This window comes from Meriones unguiculatus, chromosome 21, assembly GCF_030254825.1.
Source record: "Meriones unguiculatus strain TT.TT164.6M chromosome 21, Bangor_MerUng_6.1, whole genome shotgun sequence".
Taxonomy (NCBI): Eukaryota; Metazoa; Chordata; class Mammalia; order Rodentia; family Muridae; genus Meriones; species Meriones unguiculatus.
The window spans coordinates 35,693,317-35,705,818 of record NC_083368.1 but is presented as its reverse complement, the minus strand read 5'-3'; the positions used below and the strand labels follow the sequence as shown (position 1 = coordinate 35,705,818).

The window sequence follows — 12,502 nt, the reverse complement described above, 5'->3', positions numbered from 1 at the left end:
TACCCAGCGAAGGCAAGGGAAGGGTCCCTAACTCTCTTAGACAGTGGCCTATCCTGAGTCAGAGCCCTTCATGAGCTTCCTGAAGCTTCATTTCCTACTGAAAAAAAAAATTAAGTATCTTTTCTGCTAAGCGTTGACAAAAATTACCACATGGATATGCAGGACATTCTTGGCTAGCAAGAACATGTCAGGGGCTACAAGTAATATACAGAACTGGAAACCCAACACCGACGAAGAGTGTTTTACCTTCAGTTTGCTTCCATCCAGCTGCAGGAGCTGCTCCCCAGTGATGTTCTGAGCACTGAATTCAGACACATACTGGTCCAGATTTAGGCTCATTAACCAGTGCGAAACCTGCTGCACATTCCATTCATGAACACCCCGATTCGGAGTCTGGCTGTGTTTGGGAGACTGCCCGTCATCTAGGATCTGCGGGGGGAATATATGCAGTGTTGATAAGGGCTGTAACACCATGCCTCACACTGTGCTAGCAAAGGAGTTTTTCGGGCTCCAAGGGCTGTATTTACTTGCAAATCATAAAGGAGAATAGCTGTACTTCTGTTAGAAAAGAAGTCTATTACCTGTGTGACTCTGGTAGACAGAAAATCAAATCTATCCCACAAATAAAGTACCATTTCAAATGTAGGAAATAAAAAAAAAATCGAAAAAGCATATATTAACATTGGTGACTAAATAACCATTAACATTAACACTGCTGATAAATAACCATGGAGATATTATCATATGTGGAAAATACATATTTCATAGTTCTCTATATGTGATACATGTTAAAATTATCCTTTGAGAAGGTACTGAAGTTATATAAAAACATTTTAAATATCAATCTCCATCACTCTATAGGTAAAAGCCCTCAAGCTTCGTTAGGGAAAATTCACAGCCATATTTCATCTGAGCAGGAAGCAAACCTGTGAGGAATGTAGGCTGCTGACAACCACAACTCCTTTAAGAGATAAGGAAAATGGGGATCAGAAAGTTTACGTGATCTCTCTTAGACAACACGGCAATAAATGACAGAGCTTCATAACACACTCATTGCAAATGTCAGGCTCTGGCCACCTGCGCACTGCTCTTCATTTGTATAAAGAGGCAGAACAGCGCCCAGAACCGCTAAGCTGAGAGAAGATGAAGCCATTGCAGGTCTCAGAGAAAAGACATGAGTTAGATGGTGAGCCACTTGAAGAGCAGAGAAGAGGGGAGGGTGTAAGCTGAGGGGAAGGCGGAGGATATGAAAAGGAATGGACCATGTCAGCTAACGGCTACGGGAGACAAATGAGGGGCTCTGGAGGCGGGACTTAGGGCCTCTTGATCCAGGAACATCTTTTCAGTAAAATGTACACACGTGCAGACTGTTTCCCTCCACTATGAGCAGTGTTTTTGTATTCTTGGATTCATAAGTCATTTGTAAGGAGAAAAAGGCAGCTTCAAACCAGACAAGGCATCACACACAACCCACAGATAGCTCACCTCATCATCTATCATATCCAGGCTCTGGGTGAGAAGCAACAAAAGAACCAGAAAGAAGAGTGTTACAGAAACGGGACACATAGCATCCACAGTGCATACATCAAAATCAAGCCCAGCTGGAAAAACATGACCAGAAAAATTTAAAAGAAAAAAAAAAGTTTTATTTCACAAAACTCCCGTCAAAAAGAAACAGAATAATTATTTTAGATGTTTATTTTAAAATAAACATATTCTAATTATATTATTTCCTGTCCCACCACTGCCACCATTTTTAGAACTAAGTCAATACCAACATAGGTTTCTGCTTATCTCCTGCATACATACTTCCTGGTAATTCTAGCAATGCTAATCCTCCCTCTAGCATCTGGATAAATGGTTCTTACTCTGTTTCCTTTCCTGAACTGTGCCTATTGATTGTAACGATTCAACTTGGGGGCATACCACAGTCAGAGGACTGTCAGAGTCTGGAGGTAGGAGTGACGCTGTATAAGGAGAGAAAGAATGGATAATTCACAGTGTCCAAGTGATCTGAACTGTTTATCTAGTCTTGCTCTCCAGGGCCAAGCCTCTCTACCATGTGTGTTTGCATATATAATGGGAACCCCGGGGAGATCCAAGGGGCTCAGAAACTATCCTTTTCTTTTATGTTGAAGGCGAGGGGAATGTAATCATGAAGAATTTGTGTTAAACACAAAACCTCAGTGTTGATGGCTTCTATGCTAAATCTACCCTCAAATATCTTCCCATCGTGGGATATGGAGGAAGTGACATAAAAAATAAATTCTGCCATGGTGCTGCTACAGTACCTCATCCGAGGACAGGGCCAAGGACTGGGAGAGCCCTGGCGTTTTGGGTTCTGCTCCTAAACCGCTCAGGTCTGCTGAACTGGTACTGCTTGGGCTGAAGTCATCATTGAAGGTGAAATTCTGCAAAAATGAATAAAACTATGTTAAATGAACACAGAGAGTGAGCTAGAGGCAGGAGTGGTCCCGAGTCCTCAACTGCTTCATTTTAATTAACTTTCTTCGGAAGACAATCAAGAGCTGGGTTGGGGATGACGTCAGCTGGGCAATGGTGGGTGCTGCTCCAGCTTTTGAGCCTGACTGGAAATCCTGGGCACCTTTTCCCTGGATGCAAGGAGAGGTGTTGTAGAGAAATGGCTTCTCTCCAAGGGCACAGAATTCATTATCCTCTGCAGCTGCTCAGGAGTGACGTTAACAAGCCCATCTGCTGTGACCCTAATTGTGAGGAGCGCCAGTGTGCGCAGGAACACAAGATGGTGTGGAGAGGCGGAGTTATCAGGAACAGATGGCGATTCCTATCAGGAAGGTAGCTGGAGTGCCCCTGGGAAGGGTGGCGTGTGGCTGGCTGTGATAAATACTGTGAGAACTGACAGGTCCCCTCCTGGATGTACCCTTTAGAGTGACGAGCTCTGGAGGAGGGCATGGTCTGACAACACAACACTAGTCACATGTTGGAGTATAACTCTCTCATGGCACCAGCATACAGCCAGAGACTGCAGTAGGGTTCAGACCCACAGGAATGCATAACCTCCTGAGGTTAGAGGGGTGGAGTGTGGGGAAAAAAAAGTGAATTTCCCGAGAACTGCTTTAACATGCTCAGCAGATGTTAAGACAACTTGACAATGGCCACAGAGCCTTACTTATAAGAACATTTTCTAATGAACCTCTCTTTTGTGTGAGATAATGTTAGACTCACTCAAGCGAACCTTAAGTCTCAGAACTGTAGAAGGCCCAACGGGTCAAGTATTACCAAAACTTCTCTTGCTACCTGTAGAGTGGTTAGATTTCCAGGAACTCTACGCAACTGCCCAACACCATCTTGTTTCAAACGGCACTTCTGTAAACCAGACTGTTGTTTCCATTATGTTCCTTTGTGTTGGGCTCAGCTGATTATTGAGAATAAATACCACGAAAGAGACTCTAGACTTTAGTACCAAACTAACTCTGAGATTTGGCAAATCTTCCCCAAAAGGAGAGAGGCTGGCAGAACGTTCAGCAGCAGGCATGACACAAAACCTCAACCTTTGGCACGACCACTGGAGAGGCAACCCCCCAGACCCTCGGGCAAAGCCCTTTGCTCTGAGCTGCTGACCTCAAGGAAAGAATTAAGTTCAAGTAAGATTAATCACACGCTTCTGTTTGGGAAAGAAGAGTGAACACAGAAAAAAAGAAGACCAAGTAACTCAAAGGTTAGCCACCATATGTGTTTCAGGAAAATGTTAGATAAGGTTTGCAGTGTCATGCTGGAAATAACCATCATGCATTCTGAAACGCATTATACCAATGCATAACAATTTGCAGTTCTGTTCATGTTAAAGAACTTTGGTGACAGAATTAGAACGGGTGCTCTGCATGGACGTTTGAGACAAAAAATAAGTAAAGTGCTATATGTTGGTGTGTTTTTTGTTGTTGTTGTTGTTTTTTTCTGTTTGTTTCACTCAAACATATTGAACATAAGTCAGTCCTAAATTTATCTGTTTTCCAGTAAATCTTGAAAAGCACAGTGAAATAATTTCATAACACAGTTTAAAGAATACTTAGCAAACATCTACCAACACTGTTTCATCATCCAAATGCCTCTTTCCCAGCATGGCTTAACTGTCAAACAGATTAAACAGCAGTAAGTGAGATCGACAGGCAAATTGAAGAGAGATGCACACGCTAGAATGGAAGAGTATTGAAGAGGGTGCTGGTTAGGTGGGACCCTTCCCCCACAAAGGAAACACCATGCATGCCTATGGCAGTGTTAGCACATTGGTCCCTGAGATCCAGGGTGCACACATAGGTTGAGAAGGCCTTTCAGAAACTGAAGAGATAGGACTGGGGGCTTTCTTGTCAGCTTTTTTTTTTTTTTTTTAGTCCACTGTTGTCTACCTTGGACCCTGTTTTATCTGAAATTAGAGTCTCAGGAGAAGGCTGAGGGGGACTTGGAGCTGAAGGCAGGTTCCTGAAGGAATAGGATCCTTTCCGGCTCTCATTAAACCAGGAGAAAGGCATGCAAGGAGCGCGAGCAGAGGGCTGATCTGCGGAGGGTGGCTTGGCTTTCCAGTTTTCCAACTTGCTTCTGAAGATTCTGTGATGTGAAAAGAATAGGCTTGTTAGACATAGAAATGGCAAAAGACATATCGAACCCAATTCCAGTGAGACTCTCAGTGTAGGGAAAGCGCTCTGAAAAACCGGTCTACTTATGGCAGTAAAGACATACTGCTTCGGGCAGTAGCATTAACCTCAACATTTACCTTTTTTACATTTAAATGGAATCTGGGATAACACATGGTTTTGAACTGCTATTTCCAAGACAAAAATGTATTAAATGTGCCTTTCTAAGTGTGCATGGATGCAATAAAATAAGGGTGCTACAGCCTTTGGGAGACCCCTCTTAGGGCAGCCACTGCAGCAAGTCATGCTAGCTCATAACCAGCATTCTTTCTACCTGCAAATGGATTCATGCTCCCAACATCTATGCCTGAACCATTCAAGTGATTTGGACACTTCAGGGCATGGTAAGCAGAACATGCAGCTTCCTGGCTTCTCATCACAGTCTCAGTGTCTTTACCCAGAAGGAATATAGGGGCTGAAGCCATCATGGGACCCTTGGAAGCTGAGGGCCACTCATCTCCAGAGGGTGTGGCCTCAGGCCTTCTCTATCCCTCTGTTTCAATCTGTACAAAGTGAGTATGTTGATACAGCTCATGTATGACTGGTATGGACTAAATAAGTTAACATTTGCTAAAGAGTCACGAAAGCTATCAGAGTGTAAATGTTCAGTCTAGAAATATTTAAAGATCCAAAAGCAGCCAAGAAACACAGTTTTTCTGTTTTAAACTTGCTGTATGCACTTTCATATTTGTATTTATTTATTGGTCAAATGAAAACACTTGGCTAGGAGCTGAAGAAGAAAATGCTCGTGTGCATTTGGAAGAGGCCATCCTCAGTATGTCCAAATGATACTGGATGGAAGCCAATTACTCAGTAGCTGTTGATATTTTGACAACAGGAACCCCTTCGATTAAAAATGCCTTGATAGCATATCTTGGATATATACTTAGATATCCTTCGGGTGTGCTGAATTCTAGTCTCCTTACACTTCATTTCAAGGGCATTTTGAAGTACAGTTCGAATTTATTTAAACAACAGTAAGTCCTAAAACTTCTGGCTTGTTTCTAAATAGTACTACAAGAACCAAAGGTAACAATCCTTATGCAAGCACCCTGCAGGCTGTAGGCAACATGCAGGTGCAAAAGGTTACAGGGGTAGACAACAAGAATAGAAACATGGTGACATTTTGGTAAAACTGACTAGCAGGTGGGTGAATAAAAATGATGGTCACATACAAGAATCCAGAAGATGTGATCATTTTAGTGAGTTTAAAAAGTGTCACTTTTTAATATCTACATCTTCACTTATCAAGATTATACAAAATGCAAATGTAACGGAAGTCATGAGAGAACAGAGCACATTAGTGATTACATGAGTCAAGTTGCTTGCTTCCCTAGTTCCACACACTTGAGCTTCCTCTCATGGTTCTTGACACTTTGAGACCTCAGCGTTATCACCCTTTGGTCTATACTGAGGAGAAGGATTCTGGCAACATAAATCTGGATGGCAATAAAGCAATGGGACAGCTTTCCTCTTCCCTCATCTGGGAGAGGGGAAGAAATCTTAAGTCCTTAAGATAAACAATCCCAGTTGGAATGTGAATGCACACTAATAAATACTTCTAGGAGGGAGATAAGATTAGAGACTCCAGCTTTAGCCCCGGGATCGACTAGGAGCTTTGTCATCCTGCCTGTTCCCATATCCCATTAAAACTGACCCTGTGCTGCCTGGAGAGATAAATCTCTTTGGAGCTCTCGCTATCTACCCAGGAATAACTTCACTTCTGTGCCTCGTCTTTCACTTAGTCCCTACATTCCAGTAAGAATGTCCTTAGCAGTCAGTTTAGAAACACAAAAGTATCTTCTCTGCAGTCCTACACCCTAGCGACTGGGCACATTCAAGGAAAAGCTGGTCCTGCGGGTCACACTCCCTTCTGACTGGACAATGCTGAGGCAAGAAAAGTATAGTATTTAACTAGATAGCCATGGTCTGGGAGTTTACGAGGCAGCTATATAACTAAGGACAGCACGGCAACCTCACCCCCCTCCCAAGTCAACTGTCTTAGTAATGACGGTTGGTTACTAATGACATTAAGGAGAAAGGGCAGGGGATGGGAATGCTGCTGTTAGCTAGCTTCACTTGAAAGGGACGTTAGGGAGTCCAAACCCAGGGCAAGCAACACCTGGGAAAAAAATCAAAAGAGTTCAGCGAATTAAAGCTCTCATAAAGTGCTCTCGGCCAGGAAAATATTCAAGACTAATAACGAGTATGGACATGTGCATCCAGCACTGAGGATGGTCTCCAGGCCAAGCTGCTCTTATAGTGATGAGCAAGGTCACGGAAGCCCAGCCAGAGACTCTCTTTCTGCAGCCATACATACAAACATAATAGAAAGATGGGGAAAGAGTTGGCAGGAATCAATGGCAGCCCTGCTCACTTCCTGGGCAGTAACCACTGTCCCACAGCTGCAAATCAAAAGACTCTGGAGTGAGGGTTTGTAGTTGTTGTTTGGTTTCCTGTTTGCCCTCAATGAGCCTGGCTGTGCCCTGCTGCGGCTGTCTTCTAGCCCTACTATTTATTATCTATAATTTAAAAAATCCATGACTGTGTAACTAACCCCTGTGTCCAACCTTTATTCTCAAAGAAAAGAACTTGTTTTCATTTGTCTGAACCTAGAGTAATAGAATATTCATTAGGACACACAATACTCTATTACTCTAAAATTATAGACTCAACAGCATCAGGCATGTTTTTTGTTGTTGTTTTTTTTTTTTTTTTTTTTAACAAACACCAATTTCTTCCTGGATAAATTAAACCTACGAAGCCTATGAATCCTACGAAGGAGCAGAAAGGGTTTGGTAACTACTGGACTTGTATTTTGAATGCCTCTTTGCCTGTTTTTTTTCTGTGAAGAAAATGTCTGGAACAATACCAAATCCTTCCTCCCCTCCCTCTTCTTCCCTTCCTTCCTTCCTTCCTTCCTTCCTTCCTTCCTTCCTTCCTTCCTTCCTTCCTTCCTTTCCTTCCTTCCTCTCTCCCTCCCTCCCTTCCTTCCTTCCTTCCTTCATTCCTTCCTTCCTCCTTCCCTCTCTTTCTTCCTTCTTTTCCTTCTTCCTCTCTTTTCTAAATCAAGTTTAGCAGAATGAATTTTTAATGGATTGGATTATAATTTTCACAGAGCCAAAGAAGCTATGTGCTCTGTACTTTTTCCACTTTTCATCTTTAGTGGCTTATCATTATCAAAGGCTTATCATTAAAACAAATAAAAAAATCACAAGTGTCTACCATACTTTATCCTTATGTGTTTTATTACTAGGAACTAGAGAAAAACAATTGTCATAAAATTTAATTTTCATAACTCAAAAAATGTCATTGGATTAACCTTTCCTGGCAATCAAATAAATGGTTATTATGGCTAATAACTTTATAGTGCAATTAACTCATATATTTATCTGAAATCCGTTTATTCTGGGGCTAGCACTCAAAATTTAATTTTTCGGTTAAATGCCCTACAGTGGTATTTGTCATTTTGATTCTGCAAATAAGTAATATGAAGTATTCAGCATTTAGTCAAATATCATCAAAATATCATTTACAGTTTATAAATTGCCAGGCAGAAAGAATATTAAGGACCACAGACTCGTGTAAATATGAAGGAAGCTATGGCTGTCACCAGAGAAATGTGTGCAGACTTCCACTTGTCTATGTCAGATGGAGTAACTTTGAAAGGACCTAACACCCACTGAAGAGACTGGAGCTGTGAGCCCACCCCAGCCACTGGAACTGAGATCCTGGTGGGTAGAATTAGAAGTATGTGTCCCTCTGGTACTCAGGCTCAGTTAGCCTGGACATCTGCTTCCAGATCCAGATCTCTGTTTGGAATTTGGGATCAGCAGCCAAGAGTCCATTTTAAGAGCCACACTAGACAGCTTAGCCCTAATTCCCAGGAGATGACCAAACTACTCCCTTTCCTCTGCAGGGTTTAAGTTGAAATTGAAAAAGGATCATGTAGATCCACGTTCTCAAAACACGTTAATTTCAGAACAATAAATCCATTGCTTAGGTACGTAATGAAGGTATGCTATTATAAATCTGACCAAAATGTGCCTTTTAATTTTATTAAAATTTATTTTCATTAATTTTGGTGCTTGGGATTAAACCCAGGGCCTTGGGCATGCTAATCACACACTTTACACCTGAGATACACCCTTGAAAATTTAAACTCACCTTAAGGATCTAAACCTTTTTCCTTCTCCTTCCTTCTTCCTCCCTCCCTCCCTTCCTATGGTGTACCCTTATGTTCATATGCGTGTGAGTGTATGTGTGTGGAGGCCAAGGGTTGACAGGACTGTTGTCTTTCTCTACCTTGCTCACCTTCTCTTTCTTGAAACAGGGTCTCTCAGTGAATGTGGAGTTCACACTCTGTTGCCTGGGGCGGGGGGGGGGGGGGCAGAGGTGCGCCCGTCTTTGTTTTTCCAGTGCTGGAGTTACAGAAGTGCATGGCTAAGCCTGGCTTTTACATGAGTGTCAGGACCTAACCTATGTTTGGCTCTCATTTTCTGATTGAGCCATCTCTCCAGCCCACTACACCTCACTTGAGACTTGTGTTCTTATATATAAGGTCAACCAAACCTATGAGAATAATGAGATGCTTAGAGTCCCCTTATAGCTACAGATTTAACATAGGAATTTTTTAAAGAAAGTTTTTCTTTGTTTTGAAGCAGAGTAGCAAGGACCTGCAGCTGGCCTTGAACTTGTTATGTGGTAGAGGTGATGATGTGGAACTTATGATCCTTCTGCCTCCACCTCCCAAGTGCTGGGACCTCCACTGCATGGCCACTGGACCCACTTCAGAGACTGAGGTGAAATTTAGGATCCCGTGTGTGCCAGGCTAGCGCTCCAAGCATGCTGAGCTTTATCCCTTGTTTGTTTGTTTTTGTCTTTTACTTCATTCAGAAGTGTTTCCTCGTTAGAGACACACATTTTTTGAGTTTCAGATTATTAAGCTGACATGTACAGGCAATGGGGAGCCGTTGGAGGGTCCATCAGTTGGCTCTACCCGAGCCCAGCTGTTACTCAGAGGCTGCATAAAGGTGACTGCTCTTATCAGGGCAGGGTGTGAAGAAAGAGAAGGATGAAATCATTCTCTGTAACAATTTCCTCCCAAGCACAGGTGGGAATATGACAATATGTCAGCTTCCTCTGAGAAAAATGGCATGATCAGTGGTCAGTAATAAAACCACTAGATGGGAAATTAAAAAATTAAAAGGAGGCAGATTTCAATCACAATAATGGGACATCTTGAAGCTGCTTCTAATTCATCTTCAAGCACTGGCTTCCCATTGCTAGATTAAAAACAAACCAGCAGAAGCCTAGTGTGTAAGTGATGAAGATGCGTGGGCTGCTTGGAACCATAGCAAGAGCCAATGGCAGGGACTTTAAACCTACCATAAAGCTAAAGGAGATACTGGTGACAGAAAATACAATTGCCAAACCCTTTCTGGTCCGAAGCTATGGGAGCTAAAAGGGAAACTGATTTCATTCCTTGTTCTCTCAGTATCATTCTGAGGTCTGGCCGATACAAAGCAGCTCCTAGCTGATGACACTGTTGACCCACATACTATAATCGTTAAGTGTAAGACTATCCCTGACAAGGCCGCCAGCGGCAAGTGATCAAAGAGCAGGCAGCCAAGTCCATGACAGAGGCAGCCCCTGCCCCCTTACTCGGGGGCAGTACCTTACATGGAGACTGAGCTGCCTATGGGCTTCATCTGAGCAGGGGGTCTAGGTCCTCTCCATGCATGGTCCTTGGTTGGTGCATCAGTCTCTGCAGGAACCCCTGGGCTCAGATTTTTCAGTTTTGTTGGTCTCCTTGTAGAGTTCCTGTCCCTTCCATGTCTTTCTATCTCCCCCTTCTTCCATAAGACTCCCTGCCCTCTGATCAGAGTTTGGCTGTGAGTCTCACATCTGCTTTGATACCCTGCTTTCAGAGGCCCTCTATAGTAGGCTTCCATTTTGTTCCCTCCACAGAGAAAGAGGATTCAGGCAGTCCTGATGGGACCTGATAAGCTATGGGCAGATGGCAGGGGAGGAGTACTCCCCCTCTCAGTGGACTAGGGGAAGGGAGTATGGAGGAAGAGGGAGGCAGAGTGGGGCTGGGAGAAGGTGAGGAAGGGGGCTATAATTGGGATATACAATGAAAAAAAAACTATCACTGAGATCCCTCCATGTTTGTTTTTAAAGTATTTTATCAATAAGACCAAGCCCCTACACATGAGACTCAGCACCAACCAGTGGTGATCTGTCTGGGCTCAGCCCAAGCACAAATAAGGTGTTTTCCTGCTTACATTCATGTGTTCTGCTAACAGGTGTGCATTTGCACACTTTGGATGGCTGTCAAGCTGGCCTCTGCCTTACCCAGCAGCAGGGCAAAGCAGTCCCTCAGGCACTTGCCATAGGATCCAATCCTGGCATGCCATGTTATCTAAAGGTTTTGAGAGGAATATCATCTATGAAAGACTGCCTGCTCTAATCTGTTGAGCCACTGGCTTTCCAAGAGATTATGGAAGCCATCCTTGCACGGACAAGCCTGTCAGCATAATACATGCAGAGAATGCTTTAATTCTCTCCAAGCAAGCTTTCTCTAAATATTGGGAATGCTGACAGCAGCAATGCCTCTATGTTAAATGTGACCCTCTCAGCCTTCCCGAAAGTCTGCAGATCACTGCATGAGCAATAGCTGTGTGACTGCATTTTCAGATGAGAAAACCCAGCCAGAGATAGCTTAAATAACTTGTCTAAGATAAAAGGCAGAACTGAGTTTTGAACTTAGATTTTGAACTTTGACCTATGCCCTTCGTTTTTTCATTAAGAAGTGAAGACGGTACTTACTATGCAGTTGTTGCTGAACATGACACAGTTTAGGTACCACATAACTGTACTTTTTCCATTATCTTACTTTTCCCCATGTAGTTTACTTCAAAATAAATTATGTTGCTAAACATGGACTAAGGAGTGTAAACACAGTATTTTGAAAATAAAAGTAGACTACACATAAATAATGTATAGACACATATTAGTTACAGGCCAACATGATAGCGATTTAGAATCTAAAGAACACTCATTTTTCATAGAACCATACAGATTAGCGCCATGTTAATAGAACACATGTAAGTGACATGTATAAAATGAAATTTTCTACCAGGCGCATGAAAAGATAAAACTAATTTTAAAAGTAAATGTAGCTACAATTCCCAAATCTAAAATAAAGCATTTTACTATATAATTGATATCATAAAAACTAAGTGGTTTACAATTCCTTTTCACATTAAGTCTTTGAAGGAGGTGTGCATTTTCTGCATCTCACTGTAGAGCAGGTCAGCAACTGCAGCTGACCAGTGGCAGCCATATTAAATGAGCAGAGAGAGCCAGCTCCCGAGTTAGACGCCATGCCCTTACAGTTTGGTCGGAAGCCAAAGCCAGGACTTACCACCTTGGGTTGCATCTCAGGCTTCTTTTCACGGTCCATAACTTTAAGGCAAATGCAAATCACTTCCAAAGAGGAGAGCCATTTTCCTTCTCTGTCACTTCCCCAACATACCATGGTCTAACTTGTTAGACACACACACGCACGCACACACACACACACGCACACGTGCATGCACACACGCAGTTCCCCGCTGAATCTAAATGGACCTCTCAACAGTGTTCCACACAGGTGCTTCACTAACACTAACCAGTGTCCACCTCTCTCCAGTCCAGGATGGCCTATGCCTCAGGTATGTCCCTCTCAGTGCTAACAGGCTCTGTTCACCTGATGCTTCTTCTCCTTGCTCTCTCTTATAGTGCTTGTGCAAATCAGAATGTTTACTGTGCACAGTAAATCATATTTCTTC

The 12,502-nt window shown here is 42.8% G+C and overlaps 1 protein-coding gene across 11 annotated transcripts in view; it reads right to left on the bottom strand.

Moving 5' to 3' along the window:
• Positions 1-12,502, bottom strand: part of Ppp1r9a (protein phosphatase 1 regulatory subunit 9A) — a 282,353-nt gene that overhangs the window by 7,078 nt on the left and 262,773 nt on the right. For 5 of the 11 annotated variants that reach the window (XM_060374168.1, XM_060374167.1, XM_060374170.1 and 2 more), the window contains 4 exons: positions 4,383-4,581; positions 2,292-2,411; positions 1,486-1,509; positions 247-429 (listed from right to left, as the gene is read on the bottom strand). In XM_060374168.1, coding sequence (XP_060230151.1) covers positions 247-429; positions 1,486-1,509; positions 2,292-2,411; positions 4,383-4,581 — 526 coding nt within the window. The remainder of the gene's footprint in view (positions 1-246; positions 430-1,485; positions 1,510-2,291; positions 2,412-4,382; positions 4,582-12,502) is intronic. The other 6 variants (XM_060374169.1, XM_060374172.1, XM_060374173.1 and 3 more) reach the window with 3 other exon arrangements.